The 17,524-nt window shown below is 36.4% G+C and overlaps 1 protein-coding gene and 1 long non-coding RNA gene across 2 annotated transcripts; one reads left to right on the top strand and one right to left on the bottom strand.

Annotated features, from left to right (window-relative positions):
- Positions 1-614: 614 nt before the first annotated feature.
- LOC139995221 (facilitated trehalose transporter Tret1) lies at positions 615-17,021 on the bottom strand. Its single transcript, XM_072018474.1, has 7 exons — positions 16,891-17,021; positions 15,592-16,859; positions 3,331-3,551; positions 2,555-2,968; positions 1,718-2,283; positions 961-1,474; positions 615-928 (listed from the first exon to the last, which is right to left on the bottom strand). Exons 2-6 carry the CDS (start codon positions 15,621-15,623, stop codon positions 1,151-1,153), a joined length of 1,557 nt encoding a protein of 518 aa, XP_071874575.1. The 5' UTR covers positions 15,624-16,859; positions 16,891-17,021; the 3' UTR covers positions 615-928; positions 961-1,150.
- On the top strand, positions 13,387-15,874 carry LOC139995232 (uncharacterized). Its single transcript, XR_011801915.1, has 3 exons — positions 13,387-14,719; positions 14,811-15,089; positions 15,225-15,874. It is a non-coding gene; the product is annotated as an uncharacterized lncRNA (long non-coding RNA).
- Positions 17,022-17,524: the final 503 nt, after the last annotated feature.

A 17,524-nucleotide genomic window follows, 5' to 3' on the forward strand; every position in this document is an offset into this window, starting at 1 on the left:
GTCGTTCGACGAAAACATAAAAGGAAAGACAAATTTTTGAAAAATTCTTATTCGTAGCTTGAGGAAATGCCGAAGCGTGGATGGGACTTGGAAAAGACCAAAAATTAGCCACGTTCGTAGACTAAAGACTCAGAATTTGAGAGTCCCACAGATCTCCGAGAAAATTGTTGATATCGTCAACATTCTGCAACACGAAAATTTTCTCGATGTGGTCGATCGGTTCTTCAAACCGAAATCCAACAAGCAACCACGTACCAAAAAGCCACAATCCAAAAAATCCAATGTGAGCAAGAATCTTGACTGCAAAAGTAAAGTGCTCGTGTCCACTGATTTTCAAAATAACACTTTGTAATTTGTTAAAAATAAACAATTTTAACCTGCGAACTGGGTCGTCTCTTAATTAAGGACTTAATGAGAAACTCGTAATAACAATTTTGCAAATAACGTTTCTTTTCAACAAACAAAATAACATGAAGTTTCACATCTTCTCCGATTAATAGATTAATAGATTAAAATTGTAATTTGAAGTGAAAATATTTTTACAATACGTGCCATTTTATTGGACATCTCGCTTGAAATTAGCCACATCCTTGTGAAACACATACATCACAATATTAAAAATATTTCTCAACGTTTTATTGTAAATAAAACTGTCTTCGATCGATAAAATTCGATAAAGTGTGCATCGTCTGACGTTGCCTCGCTAGCTGTCGCTGCAGTCCTCATAGAGTGCAGGAACATAAAACCAACTATAATACGACTATTCTCTCATTTGTAATTGTACGTATTAAGGCAGTATGAAATATTAAAGAATTAGATTTTTAAACTGTCCAGTTTCCGGACTATCCAATTTTAAAAAGATCCGTCGACTAATTCGTTGACCTAACCTAGTCAGCTAACAGTGTATATAAAATTTGATTACTTATAACTCGATAAATAAGCTTCAAGTGACGTTTCAACGCGTTAACTTTCTTCGGTGCTTTGATGTCTACAGTCACTCACAATATCGTCCACTCTTTTTGAACACAGTGTCAAATAAAGAAGGAACTCGTTATAAAATCTTTACACCTCGAATCCCTGTTAGCATCGTACCATTCAGGCTTTCAGCTTTAGGGAGACAATACTAATCATCACTTTTGTTTCCACAATATCAAAGCTTGCTTTCGGTGTCGTCGTAGATTATCGCAGGGTTCGAGGCAGCCCATTTCTCCTTGAAAGCTAGTTCCTCCTTCTTAGGCCTGGTCTTCAAACTTTGGATACCAGCATAGTGTTCCTCGATCTCTTTCAGAGATCTGCCTTCTGTTTCTGGAAGGATGAAGTAAAGGAGTGCTCCCCCAGCGAAGTTAATTAAAGCGTAGAAGAGGAAGGTTCCTGGAAGAGATATCCCGTTGACCATGTACAGGTAAACTTTGTTGGCGACGGAATTGAAGATGTAGCCTATGGATCCGGCTATTCCTGTTGCGCTACTTCGTACCTGGGTCAAAATTGGGACATTGTCAGAAGATTAGTTTCTCACAACCTTCCGCCTCGAATCATAGTTAGATGATTTTGTTTATCTTAGGTTTGCGTTAATAAAACAGGCATACTTTCACGAGGGAATCCTTAGGTTAAGTTAGGACGATGTTAAGGAAACCGATTTCCATGCAGGAGAGTTGTGTTTGGATTACGTTTATGCCAAATTGTGCTGAAAATTCCATTTGAGAGATGGCAAACCTACCTTTATGGGAAAGACTTCACCAGTCAGGACCCATGGAAGCAGCCTGATGCCAACGTGAGATAGAAAGGCAGCTCCGATCAGCAAAGTCATTGGAATCCAAGAAATACTCTCCGTATTGATCATATCAATCTGAGTCAAATAGCCATAGACAGCCACCAAACAGAAACATGTGCCGGTACCACCGACTGAAAGGAATGTCAGCAACCGCTTGCCAGTGAAATGAATGGCACACACAGAAAGCAATGTTCCTAGCAATTCTGCTAAGCCAAGAAATACAGCAGCCGTGTATTTGTCTAGAGGTGCGTTTAAATTGTCAAAGATCAATACAGCGTACGTCTGAAGAGTACTGGTTCCTCCAAAGGTAGCAATGCAGAAGGCGCTACTGACCAAGATGAAAGGCATGTAAAAGGTTCTCTTGCCGAAGGATTTCCAGATCTTCTCTTTGGATTCTGTTCGCTTCTGTGCATCTTGACAGATGATTCGAAGCTCCGACTGTACGTGGATCGGACTGACCCAACCGCGAAGCCAACAGAGAGCTCGCTCAGCTTCTCTTTGGCGGCCTTTTGCTGAAAAATTGTTTCGCGATACTTAATCGGTGACTAATTTAGACTGCTAATTCGTACAACAGCAACAGCGTAGTTGCAATGTAATTTGGCGACTCTGACCCTAACTATAGGCAAGTTATGAACCGAATCATGGAGACTGTGAGTCTAACTTGGACTGTACTACAAGATCTATGAGATTAAACGCTAGAAACACCGGTCAAAGTCGTCATACTACGTATTTTGTGGACCAATCGTAAAATCATTTGCATCGTAAGGAAGAAAGAGGATTTACCAGCAAGCCAATAAGGACTCTCAGGCACCAGGAAGAGGGCAACCAAGCAAATAAGTGGATAGATGAGATTGATCATGGTGACAATCCTCCAGTTGCCTAATTTGCCACCCAACATCTGCGTGAAAATGCCCAGGATCACAGCCATGGTGGAAGTGGCGGATAGTATGCCACGTAAATGGGGTTGCGTCACTTCTGCCACATAGGTCATCACAGGTGCTTCTAGGAGACCACCAGTTAGACCAGTCATGGCCAGTGCTATAAACAACATCTCAGCTGTCGTCGAGTAGTAGAAGATGATCCACGCTGCTATAAATGGAATGGTAGTCAGCATCATGGTCCTTTTTCGTCCTAGGAACTGTGACACTGGCCCACTAGCGAAGCAACCGATTGGGGTCAGGAACAGATTCAGGCTACCTGTATCGGTATCAGAAGAATGCTTCATGAATTCTAGGTTTTTACGACCCTCTACGAGTTTACGTAGTCGATAGACGTAAAAAGCTGACTAGATATAAGACAGAAGTGAAAGGAATACCACTATGGAAGCCTAATTACGAGCCAGACGTGCAGATAGATGCTTTAAGTCAGACTCTAAAATCAGATTTCCTTTCAAATCAGTTTTAAATCTGGTTGCCCACTCAGCTGGACTTTGATACTCTGAGATCAGCCTAGTTTTGACATTTCAAGCCAGATATTAATTCGAGTCCTGTTGATTTTGCTGCTCCATATTCAGCTCCCAAGTCGATCAAAGTTTCAGGGCAAACAAACAACATGCTCACTTATCCACGTCAAGTCCTCCATAGTGACCGGGATCTCAGAGTTCTCCTTTTGTAGTTCTGGGATTAGGACCGTGGAAAATCCCAATGTTGAACCAAAGGTGAGCATAAGCAGGTTCTTGGCGCCGATGGCACAGCACTGTGGAAATGCCTGGCGTAGCCTGGACGTTCTCACACCCTCAGAGATGCCATTTGGCTCAGCAGGTGACGTTTTCTCGTCGTTGCTAAAACGCAAAACAGAATGACGAAACTAGTAAAAGTGCTTCGATGAAAGTGCATGCCAAACCGTACGAATGGATTTCTGTCTGTAGGACCCAAGGGACCCGATTCATCAGCTAAAGAAAAAATAGCGTAGTTGATGTTTGGCCCCAAACATTCTTCAATAAATTTCGTCAAAAATGATCCCACCTAACATTCTTGAACAACATTCCGCGTTTTATTTTTAGAACGAAAGATTTTCCGATAAATTTTTGCAAGTCATCCAGGTTCTGTTTACATATGATGATGACGATGTACACAGCTGTATGTATAAACGGATCAAATCCAAATCAGCATAGTTGGATCAACACCGAGTCGCAGGTTTAATTTCATTGAACGTGATTTTCTTTCTTCGACGAAACTGGGTTGACAACGATTGCGCAATGATTATCCAACCGCCCAATTAAGTTCCACCCGGTCGGGTTCCACGCATTAATTGGGTAATTTAAAACCCGTAATCTAAAACCTGCCCTTGCTGGCTCCGATAAATTTTCCAACGCGTGATAATTATTGGGTTGGCAACTAAGTGATTGCGGATCTTGTTATTAGATGGTAATAACAAAATCCGCAATCACTTAGTTGCCAAGCCCAACCTAACCTTAAACTGTCACTTGACCAGGCAGAAAGGCATCAAACTGATAATTGTAATATTGGGTTGGCAACTAAGTGATTGCGGTCTCTGTCATTAGGTGATAATGGCAAAATCCGCAATCACTTAGTTGCCAAGCCCAACCTAACCTCAAACTGTCACTTGACGAGGCAGAAAGGCATCAAACTGATAATTATAATATCGGGTTGGCAACTCAGTGATTGCGGTTTTTGTCATTAGGTGATAATGACTTAGTGTCCAACCCAGTAGAATCGCAATTGAGAAAGTGTGATATCTGTTGAATAAAATTATTACAAAATTCTTGAAATATTCTTCCAAATGTATAAACATTGACGAAATTCTAGCCGAAAAAATTATTCTTCAGAAAGATCGTAATTATCAAATTGTAATTGTAAATTACTATTTAAAAATTCTACAATTTTTAATAATAATATACTTGTATTTGTATTAATAGATTGTTTTACAATTTTCATAGTCTTTTTGTTATTTTTCTAAAAATACAATTTCGAGATTTGTCTGTAATTTACAATAACATTGTTGCTAGAAAGGGAAAAATTCACGTTGTAAGAAGATTCACGCTCGTCGTTCACTTGTGCCTAGCATCATCAGTGGCTGGCTTTTTCGTCATTGACATCGTTCTCTTTTTGCGTGAAAGGAACCGGAGGCTCTCGACTATTGCGGTTGCATAAGCGATGCTACAAGTGCATTCTCTCAGTTTTTACGAAATTTCAAATGACCAGTTTGCCAGGTCAATTAAAGAAATAAATACATCGACTTGCTCTCACTCATCAACTTGCTTGAAATTTCGACAATCGTATAATTCTATTTCCTTTAAATTAAAAAATTACAAATGTTAGATTTACCGGTGTTGAAAGATAGAAACATCGACCAGATGAAATCTGAACTTAACCATTATCGTAGAACGTGTCAACATAAATGATACTTGAAGCAAAATAATCGATCATCTTTGTTATCAAGAATTACATTTGGTAAACAATTTCTGGGATTCTGAATTATCCTCTTTCAATCAATCAATTCATTATTTTTTATATTTTTAGAAATTTTATCACGAATGTGGATAAGTTGAAATATGACATTAAAAAATGACATAAAATGATACAAAAATTATTTTGTCAGTATAATATCGAGAATACACATTTGATGAAAATATCTCATATTTTATGTGCGAATAATAAATCTCTATAATAAATATCTTTTATATTCACTGTGATTATAAATAAATTCTTTATTGTATTGTTAATATAAAATGGCAAATTATGGTTGAAAGATTACAACAAATCAAAATCACAGGATTAAAATTTGGATTGTTTCCAAAATTTAGTAATTAAAAAAAGATATATGTATATAAGGTAGACAAAATTGTTACCAAAATAATCTGATAAATTGATAAAAAAAAAAGAGAGGAAGTGTGAGGCAGACCTGTTTCGTCTACTCGAAAATTTAGGAAACGAGATTCACAGCAGACGTAGTGTAAATCATAACTTGCATTAAAACGAGTTCTGTGTTGATTAGATCGCCTGAGGGACCCGGTTATGCAGTCATACAGATGGCTACGCGTGAAAGGAAAAGTGGCACGCGGAGAAGTATAGTACACTTCTATCAGTATTATTGATATCGTGACTAGACTGCGAATGCTTATTTTTATATTTCATTTACATGTGAAAAGGAAGCTTTTGTTCTAACATCGATATTGTTAACTACTAATATACTTAATATACTACTAGTATACCAAGTATATTAAATATATTAGTAGTTAACAATATCAGTGTTAAAACAAAGCTTCCTTTTGACGTGTAAAAGATATACTTAATATACTATAATATACTAAGTATATTAAATATATTAATAGTTAACAATATTAGTGTTAAAACAAAGCTTCCTTTTGACATGTAAAAGATGTACTTAATATACTGTAATATACTTAATATACTACTAGTGTAGTAAATATATTAAATATATTAGTAATTTACAATATCACTGTTAAACTAAAGCTTCCTTTTGACATGTAAAAGAAGTACTTAATATACTATAATATACTTAATATGCTACTAATACACTAAGTGCATTAAATATATTTGTATACTAGTAGTATATTAAATATATTAGTAGTTAGGCATATTAATTATATTAAATATATTATAAATATTTAATAAGCAATAAGATGTATATATATTTAATTGTAATATCATTATTATATTATAATTAATTATAATTTAATATTTTGTATCAGTTTAATATTATAAGTATATTAAATATACTTAGTATGCTTAGCTACTAATATAGTAACGCTAACATTGTTAACTACTAATGCACTAATGTTAATATATTTAACTACTAGTATACTTAATATAATTAACTATTAATATACTTAACTATTAGTATACTTAACATACTTGACTACTAATATAGTAACGCTAACATTAAATGCTAATGCACTAACGTTAATATTTCTGATCGTAATCATCATAGTTCAATAACATCTACGTATTACTCTGTCTCTGGAACTTATTTTGTTAATTCTGACACAATTCCTGTTCGAGGACTCGAGCAAGCCCCACAACAGGATTACTCCAATCATTTCCTTGTTTTAGGAGACGATTAATAGAGTCTCATGATATACCCGGAACAAATTCTGATTGTTTCGTGAAAAATTCGAAATTGAATTTCAACTTGTCGAAGCTAAGATGATTCGAACGGCCCTGTCTCTTTGTAATCGAAGAGGTGGAAAGAACGGCGAGGTAAAAGTGCAACGTCCCGGACAGAATGCTTGGTAAATGCTTATTTATCGCGTTGTCTGTCTGATATATGAGGGACGTTGTTAAATTTTCTAGAACCATTAAAATAAACTCAATTTCGTAGCTTAGCAAACTTTCAACAATGTCAACGACCTGGATACCATTATCGGAGGACAGTGGCGCCAATATTTTTACTTGCGTGGCCACTTTTCACGCTAAAGTATCAACAATTTATGAGCCATAAGGATAGAAAGTCTTGAGTCTTCCTACTCGTAATAACGATGATGTATAACTCGCAAAAAGGACGCTGACGTCTCTGTGAAAAGTAAGCAAGTGTTCGCACACCTTTGAGCAACAGCGTACTGAAGGTTCATTGGATCAGATTTGACCCGAGCGCCGAGTATAGCGCACGCATGAATCGAAGGAGACGCCTGTAGCGTATCAAAAGATTAGCGAAAATAACTCGTTACGAGCTTATTATCTTCTTGCGTCTATGCGATACATATTTCTGGCGCGATAAGCATAATTCCATGATAATATTTGCGATCCTTATTATCCTTGTTCTACACGCTGATTTTATTCTAATCGCGATTTATATCGTTTTATCAATGTGATTTCAGGTCTACAATGAGATGAATTAGAAATTGCTGCGTCATTTCGATTCACATCGTCGAGTAAAATTGTGAAAATAATGCTCCTTCGATTAGTTACAACGTGATTACACGATGTTTCCATATATCTTTTACGATAGCTACACGACGATGTTTAATTAGTCCAATGATTGTTTAGGATATCTTGGTTTCCTATTTTCGAAGAAATACTGTTGTGTTTGGATTGTTCTTTGTGCAAATGCTCGGTCAACACAAGATTGGCTCTTAAGAACAACGTTTTAATAAGCAGCGTGTAAACTGATGCTTTCATAAAGCTTATCGACATTCCTAGGGCATTCGAGGAGCACGTGTTTCTCTTATCATGGATTAAGAACACAATTTCTGATATAGCTAAAGTAAGAATAATCTTAGCTAAAATTTCTAAGGATTCGTGGCCATCGATTGTAGCACGGTACTATCTGCTGAGATTTATTTTATTTGTAGATGCCGCATTAAAATAAAGTTTCATATATTACGTGTATTACGCGTATACGAACGATTTGATAACGAGCAATAAATCATATTAAAGACAGCTACTAATAGCGCGAGAACGAGACTTTTATAATTGTAAACGATAGCGTCTTTTAATTTTTTCTTCTTATCTGAATCGCAATTTTATTCTTCGTTCAGGTTATGACTCGTGGTGCGACACTAGCGCCACATGTGTCGATTACTAGTTCGCGATATGCATATTTATCTGTATAAATAATTGCTACTGTATCCTTCGAATTACTTATCGCTTTTCCCTTATTTATTATCTAATTTTCAAATATACTTACGATTATTTAATCCACTTATAAATATAATGAAAATCATATTTTACAAATTCTAAGGATTCGTGGCCACCGATTGTAGCACGGTACTATCTGCTGAGATTTATTTTATTTATAGATGCCGCATTAAAATAAAGTTTCCTGTATTATGTGTATTAAGTGTACACGAACGTTGTGATAACAAACAACAAATCATATTAAAGACAACTACTAATAGAGTAAGAACGAGACTTTTATAATTGTAAACGATAGCGTCTTTTAATTTTTTCTTCTTATCTGAATCGCAATTTTATTCTTCGTTCAGGTTATGACTCGTGGTGCGACACTAGCGCCACACGTGTCGATTACTAGTTCGCAATATGCATATTTATCTGTATAAATAATTGCTACTGTATCCTTCGAATTACTTATCGTTTTTCCCTTATTTATTATCTATTTTTCAAATATACTTACGATTATTTAACTTATAAATATAATATTCCACTTATAAATATAATAAAAATTATATTTTACAAATTTGTAGTTTACGCGGAAGTTTCGCCTCAACGTTGAGATATAATCTTGCAATGGTAATCAAATATGTATGTTTTGTTTGCTTAGATAAATAGACGATTGTAGTGATATCTTGATCCTGTTCGTACTTCCTAAGAAGCACCTAATCCAGGAATTAGTTTTATCTTGAGAAATGTCAATCGATTATAAAAGTAATCGCGTTTATATTTCGTCGTTACCTAACGACGTATCGTAAAACTACAAAAATCCTAATTATTTTTAGAGGGTCGTAAGATTGCTGGCTTGTTAGTCCAACTGAACAAACTCTTTCGTAACGAAAAATAATATGAAAAATAAACGACAATAGGGAAACTAATTAAAAAAATATAAAAGTAGATGTGTAATATACTATTATAATATTCTACAGGCATTTTCTTATCTCTTTTATAATTTGCAACTTGATTTACGATTGGCATCAAGTATGCTTTATAACCATTACAACAGATTACTGCATTCATTATGATTATGTATATCTACTATACATTTGTAAACTGTCTGCTCCCACTTTGGGACTTTGTTTGCACTTTGCACTTTGTTTAAAGGACACTTAAATTCGTCGTGAAGAATCATCGACTAGAAGTAAGATAGAAAAGCAATCTGAAATCTGTAAGAAAGTAAATTTTTATTATCCATTTTGACCATTTACAGCTATCGTAATCGGTATTTGTACATGACGCCATATTGATACGACCTTCATGGTGTCTAGTTACCGTCATAATGCGTCAGCGTTGAGGAAAGAACCTTGAATGCGTCCAGTTTCGTGAAAAATTCATGGACCTTGATTAAAAGAATCGCAGAAGAAAAGTGAAGAAAAATCTGATTTAAAAGCAGATTCAACATTTCGATTCGGACTGTTCGATTCTCGAAGTTGTACTTTCAGAAAATTATTTTTCAGTTCAATTGAATTTTTTAGCCTCCGAGCCGATAATTTTGAGAAACTTTAGAAACTGATCGATTTTAATCGATCGAATTATTGATCGAAATTTTTTAATCTTGATATTCGATAATAGTAATATTTCTATATTTGAGAATTTGCCAATTTAAAGCACATCTGTGGACTTGACTGATTTTTCACGTTTTCATCTACATTAAATCTTTTCTTAATTTTGAACAAAAATTCCAGAGGGGGGATTTTAAGGATTTTAAAATTTGACCAATTTGAAATTGCCAATTATCAATTTTTCACAAAATTCAGCTGCGTACGATTTCGCTTGAAGCCGTGCGCGTGCTCCGCGTTTTTCATTTTCCCGCGATTTCTTCGAAATATTACGAACGGATTATTCGGTTCAGAGAAAACGACAGGTAAATTTATCTTCCGATTTCCTTTCCCCGTTTCTCCGCCGATGATAATTTTTAATGGCGTCGATTAAGTCTCATCTGCATCTTACAATTTATTTTTATCTCAATCAACGCGCGCACGCGATGAAGGAAATGATCGTGTAATTGCTCGACCAAGGACGTACCTGAAGAAGTTCCAGTAACTTTTTCTTGCTTTTTGTGAAACGATTTTTCGTTTTAAGATTCATGCACGTTTAAATAATTTCCAGTCTAAAACAATGCATCTAGGTCCTCAGACGTATAAACCAAATTTTTCCGATAACGTCGTATAAATCGTATTTCAGGTCTACGAATATTAAAAAAAATCGCAGGTACAATGTCCAGATAAAAATAAAGTTACATTCGTTGTTCGTATAATAGCTACATATGAGATAACACGTATATGCAAATTTTTCGCGAATTTCATCTTTCAGTTGATCAATTATCCAACACAGAGGAAAGGACATTATTCTATTTGCATTCTATTAGCAACGCTCCACAAGTTTCCTCATAATTGCAGAAAAATAACCGCATAATCGTGCTACAATGTTCATCGAGGAAAGGAGTCTAATCTAACCTCAACTTAACACTAACCTAACCCTAACCTATTTGTATAGCTCGCTTAACAATGCATATTCTAATAGCCTGCAGATGAAGGATGCTTTTATGTAATTGTGTACGACTCAAAGTATTAATCATGCATCGATCGACTATCAATTAAACGACACGCCAAATGATAATTGTTTTTACACGATTTAAAATTCTAGAAAAGTACGTGCCATTTGAATTGCCATTTTGCTGGCTAGCCACTCGTGGCCTCAACTTGGACTTGTCAAAAATATCACTCGAGTCCTTTTAATCCTACGATTCCGTGCGTTGTCAGCAGAATCCTTTTGAACCTGTTAATCCATCGAATCTGTGCCAAGTTTGCCTCGGACAAAGAGAACAGAAACTAATGAAACTATTGGGTTGGCAACTAACTGATTGCGGATTTTGTCATTACAACCTAATGACAATATCCGCAATCACTTAGTTGCCAACCTAATAATAAGCCAATTGGCCGGTAGCGTCTCATTTAAAAATTGCTTGCCCACGAAGGACAGCAATCGTCACCTGTCAGTTTTATTCCGCGAATTCCACGTCCGAACCATGGTCGGTTGTGTCAAAGACGAGTAAAACCGATGTCAAGCGATCAATTTCGTAACGACGATCGACGATACCAAGGCGAGGATCATATTCCGAGAAGCTACGGATGGTCGTACAACGTTTCGTTTATTGTCGCGAGATTTTCCTGTTTGGTGTGAAACGTAAGACAAACAGCAGCACGCGTGTTATTAGGAAATGCTGCGACAGTTAGCTCGGTCGATAGTTTCCAGGAATGTTAATTCTCTTCAAGCGGGGAAACACCGCTCGATCTTTCTGTTGGCTTTGAAAATTAAGCGTTCGTCGCGTCATATACGAGCCGGTAGCACGTTGCAACGATAGAAAATATTTCACGTTGCAGCAACGTACGAGAAAAGCTTCGCCAGTATGCGCGATTCTTTGCCACGATCTTTCACACGCTACGAAAGTGTGTTTCGTTGCCGAAACCAGAACAACGTCGAAGTATTACAATTTCTAGTGGAATTAACATTTTATCATTTACTGATTAATAATAAGCTGTTGGCGGAATGAAAAAATTGTCGAGACACAAAGATAGCTTCAATTTTGAAAGTTCGAGATCGGGTGGGATACAGGTTAGTTAGGTTGGCAACTAAGTGATTGCGGATTTTGTCATTAGGTGGCAGTGATAAAATCCGCGATCACTTAGTTGCCAACTTTTCTCGTTGCTTTCGTGTCTTACGTTTCCTGTCTACACCAATACGAGTCCCGTATGTCGTGACACACCTTGTATATAGCACAGAGAAGATTCACCGAGATCAACGAAGAGACCATCGTGGTTCTAGCAACTGTATTCCAGGCTAATTAGCCTTTTGACGGATTGGCTATCTCGTTTGAACAATGAGAGCTTAATAGTAATCCTGATCGATTACCGATAAGGTGTTAAAGGAACACGAATGAACTTGTGTTTCGTATGATACGTACGAGTTGATGCTAGAAGAAGATAACAAGTAATTGTTCTGGTCTTAACTTGCGATTAATTGGGCTAAATTATCTAAGAAGCTAGCGAGCTTTAATCATCTGAAATTCAGTAGATTTAGTTGGAAGATTTTCATTTAGAAGGGAAAAGTAGCTTTATTTGTCATTTCCTGTATTCTCTTTCTTCCTCTTCTTCTTTTACAATGTTCTTCAATGGCTTGTTTCATGGTATAATTGCTAATGCCTGTTTTCTACTATAATTGACAATGTTCTCTGTAAAATAATTACAAGTCCGATACGAATCTACAACTTGCTATTATAATATAACTTAATGATTATACATTGATTTTTGTACAATTGATAATTGTACAACGTAAGAGTCGTTCTACGGGTTGATAATTTTTTGCAAAATAAAAATCACACGATCACGACATCAGCACTGTGTTTAATTAATTTCTCCTCGCCATACAGGTTTGACTAAATGTCCAATTGAATGGCACGCACATAACACAAAGAAGGCAAGTTAAATACCTAGGATTCCACTTAGACACACAATTTACATGGAAACAACATACTAAATCAATTATAGACAAAATACGGATAAAAAGAAGACAGATGTACTGGCTAATTAGTCGAAACTCCAAACTCGGCATAGAAAATAAACTAAAAATCTACAAAACGATAATAAAACCAATAGGGAATACCACTATGGGGGACAGCAGCAATCAGCCATATAAATAAACTAGAGGCGCTACGATCGAAGATACACAAAGGAGGATATACACAAAGCCATAAAAATACCAACGGTCAAAGAAGAAATCGCCAGGTACGTAAAAAAATACAAGGAAAGAACGACAACACATCTAAACCAGCTGAAGCGAGCAAAACTCCCATAGAAAGAAGACTAAAAAGAAATAAATACACTAAAGAAGTAAAAGAGTCAAACTCGAAGATAGTATCCCGTAGCCAACCACATGTCATTTAGTAATAAAATTAGACAAATTTACCAAATGCCCAGCTGGATAAATTCTAAAATACAAATTAAATAATAATTTAAAAAAAGAAGAAAAAAATAGAGGTTTGCAACTATGAGTAGGTTTCTCTTGAACAGCTTGGCTCAATTCACGTATCGTCATGATATTCGTATGTTGTTATTATAAATCGGCCAAAATATCCACTCGTTGATTTACGCGATATCATAATCCGATACAACAGCGCACTCGAATGGAACGCTTTGTTATTATTAATGTTGGAAGCTTGTTTCTTATTCGATGATTATTTATCGAGTGTTGCTCATCTTGATTATACGAAACTGTACGAAAGAATGTATAACAGTCAGAAGCATAAACTAAAGCGATACGAGAAGAATTACACGATGCTCGATGCGTGATAGAATTCGCTCAAAGTGAAAGTAACTGTTTGTTATGCGATGCAAAGAATTTCTCGAATGTTGCACGTATCACATGGCTAACAAGTATCGAGTTTTCTTCATCTTTCTGAAACACTTCGCACATTTCCAATTTTCAATGCGTTTGCAAGTTCCGGCTTGCCAAAGATCGCACGTTTTATAGGTTAAGGTTGGCAACTAAGTGATTGCGGATTTTGTCATTAGGTGGTATTGACAAAATCCGCAATCACTTAGTTGCCAACCCAATTGCTTTATCCGAAAAGATCGAATCTTCGAACGCATTTCGACATATTTCGTCCACGCAACTGTGACATATTCGAAATTCAAAAGTTTTCGTGCGGAGTTCTGAAATTTTGCATAAGATTCTAATAATAAAGAAGAAGATGAAGATTTTAATAACAAACGTTTAACAAATTTACGATTTAGCATACTCGGACGTTTGCAATTTTTTCTACGCGAATTTCTCAATTGCTCCAACGTTTAGAAATGTGAGAAACCTTCGAAATCTTTTGAATTTTTAACTTTCAAATGTTTAAAGTGTTTGGAAGTTCAAGTATTCGAAGTGCGATGCTTAGAAATGATCATAGAAATTTGACAAAATTCAATCAAAATTAAAAATTCTTCCTCCACAGCATTCGAAGTCCTTGTTCCTGATAATTTACGATTTCCAAATATATTGGTAAACTAAAAATACTTTACAGGACACTAAAGTGCAGCGTTCACATGACCAAAGCTATGGAATACTATCGCGTTACGTAACAACCTGTAATAATGTTGCCGGTGCTATGAGAAAAAAAAAAAAAAAAAAAAAAAGAGCTGGAAGAATTGGCTTTTGTTCTTACAATGAGAATTTTCGTCTGGTTATCCGTGATTTTTTTTTAAGAGAAAAAGGAGGGACGAGTAATTATATGGAAAACGGTAGTTTTTCCATAAAAAAAAAAAAAAAAAAAAACAGCAATATACAATCAAGATAAAATCATCGAATAAAAGTAAGTTGTTTATCAAACGTTGAAAGCAGTATAAAATAATAAAAATTCAATTTTCTCTCTAATTTGGAATTTTTTCATATTATTCTCTTAGCAAGTTGTTAGCTTCTTGCTTTCACAACGATGGCGAAGAATATGATAAAAAATCCTTTACGATCTAAGTGATAAAAAACATGCTAAAACGATATAAATTGCTTGTTGAAACTGACATTTCTTAGCGAGAAGAATATTATTAACATACAACAATAATATATCGATATTAACAACATCGAAAAGCCCAGCATTAAATTGAAACAAATATCAGGGGATGAAAGAAGCGATTGTTAAATGAAAATCCTCATAAAAATTGTCCAATTTGGAACTTTAGAAAAATGTATTTAACAACGATATTATTTAAATAGTGATATTATATAATAAACATCGTCAATAGCATTGAAATTATTAATAAATATTTTGAAGAAAATATCGGTAAATTGAAATTCTTATGGCAAAAATTTATTTGTTTCAGGACTTGTAAACAGCGAATTGGAAGAATATTTGTCAAATAATATCATCGGGAAATTCAGCTTTTTTCTTTAAAAATTAAATACAAGGGGCTTGAATTATTCGTCCTTCGAGTGCCAAGATATTTTTCTGATAAAGTTATCAGCCAATGTAGAATATATTGGACCATGAAAATAAGAGCGGTCGATAATTTGTTTGAATTTTACTTGCGTATTTACAAGATACCGTGTAAACAACTGTTAAACAGGATTATCTAAGCGAGGAAGGCAATTATTTCTGAAGATTAACGAGTTCGTTAGATAAATTTATTCTCCTCGTTGCAAATCACGCAGACGTTCAATGTTAGTAGAAAATTTCAAGAATTTACAGACCTTGTGGTATCGTTGTTTCCTGACTGCGCCATTCTAAATCGATAGTGTACACCGTATATTACTGTTCTTGAGCTGTTTTCAAAATTCTTTCACAAGCGCATTCTTTGTTTCGCGCGTTCTGCACCAGCTACTATGCCGCCAAACTTCTTCTTTCTGCTTGCAAATAACGTTCGAAGAATTCGGGCAATCTCGTGGGATCCTGTCAGGATTTTCTTCCTCTCAGATCTTGTCAAGATTTTCCTCGCAAAAAATAGTCCAACTTACTCTTCCTCTGGGAGAAAAATCGAAGACGATTTCACGGGTGACTAGCTTAGATAAAGAGAATTTATGTTTCACTCGTCTTCTTAATCCTCGCCAAATCACATTCTTCTCATCCCTTCGTCTTTCACATCTTCTACAATCACGAGCATCGTGCTGTCATTTAAAATAAGGCGTTAGAAAATCTTGCAAGAGCTTCTGTTTCCTATTCTTCTTATTCCAACATCGCGCGCATCTCTTCTAATCGCAACGGGTCCAAGAGTTCTACTAACGTTGACAAACGACAGAGCGATATTTGAAAAGTTGCTTTCCTCTGATATTTTCTGTAACGATGATTTTTACCGTGTCAGCTTGTTAGCTTTGATCAGAGCCGTAGAATTTACGAGTACGAGCCGAATATCCCGGATACTTTCACTTCTCTCCTTCACCTTGCGACTTCCCTTGCTCGAAAATCCTAGTGTTGCAACTGTAATCCGCGTCTATGCGTCAGTCTCGCGTTCAAATGTTTCCCAAAGCCTCGTCGATCGTTCGCTCGCATGCCTCGCTCGTGACTAAAATTCCGACGTTGACAAGTTGCAGTTGAGAAAAGCCACTAGAGGCAGGTCAAACGACCAGATCGCCTTGCCAAGCGTCGATCGCGTCCAACGACGAAGAAAACGGCGATAATAAGGTCTTACGGACAGTGCGGGATGCGAACACGAGGTCTGGTTATCTTCTTTCTCGTATTTACGTGGAAACGCGATTTCCCGAGCTGCAGACGGTCGCCTGGTCTCTTCGGCCAGGCCCGAGTCTCACGGGGCAACGAGCGTTTGCACGACCACTTCCGCTTGCAAGCCGAGAGCACAGCCAGCTAGTCCTTCGCCCGACTCTTGTCAGACACACTAAACTGTTAATGAAAGCGAACAGCTCGAGTGCACCTTCCGATTCCTCCTCCACCAAACACATTCGCTTTCATCAACGAGCACATGTGACGGGTCAGCTTCAGTCAGGCGAATATCAGTCTGTCGCACCTCCAGCTTGCCGCATAATCTTCGCGCAAACGAGAAGACCGGTGTTTTCTAATCCTCTTTACAAATTGATCAGACCGATGCGGGGAGAGACGAGCGGCGGTGGAAGGCAGCAACGTTGAATTTAGAGTTTGGGACAAAGTGGAAGACTCGGAGACTGCTCGTGGCTTTACTGGTAACCTGGTAACGCTAGTTGGTTAGCTGGAGTAGACGTCTTGGCTTGAAATATTAGAGTAGGAAGAATAAGTTTTGGGTTTTGTTCGATTATACGCATTCTTTTCAATATTGAAGACTGAATAGCAATATTTGGTGTCATGTTTCACTCAAATTGGATGCTGTGAAGTATTAGGAGTAGCATTTTTAGTGTTAGGAATAAAGTATATTAGTATGTGGCTTGGGGAGTGAATTCATATCACACTGAATAGTTGTGTGTTGAGATAACTCAAACTGAGCCATGCAAAGTATTCGAAATTGTTCTTTCTACTACAAATTCTTGGAATTCTAAAGTTCACTGATATAGCTTGTGGAAATCAGTGGAAATCCCACCTTGTATCCTCTTTGTTGATATCCTGAAATTCACTCAAATGGCTTGGGACTTTGTTGCATTGAATATTTAGAATGCAAGCTTGAACTGGTTCACATGAAATTTGTTCTTACTGCTATCTTAA

Source organism: Bombus fervidus, chromosome 15 (genome assembly GCF_041682495.2).
Source record: "Bombus fervidus isolate BK054 chromosome 15, iyBomFerv1, whole genome shotgun sequence".
Taxonomy (NCBI): domain Eukaryota; kingdom Metazoa; phylum Arthropoda; class Insecta; order Hymenoptera; family Apidae; genus Bombus; species Bombus fervidus.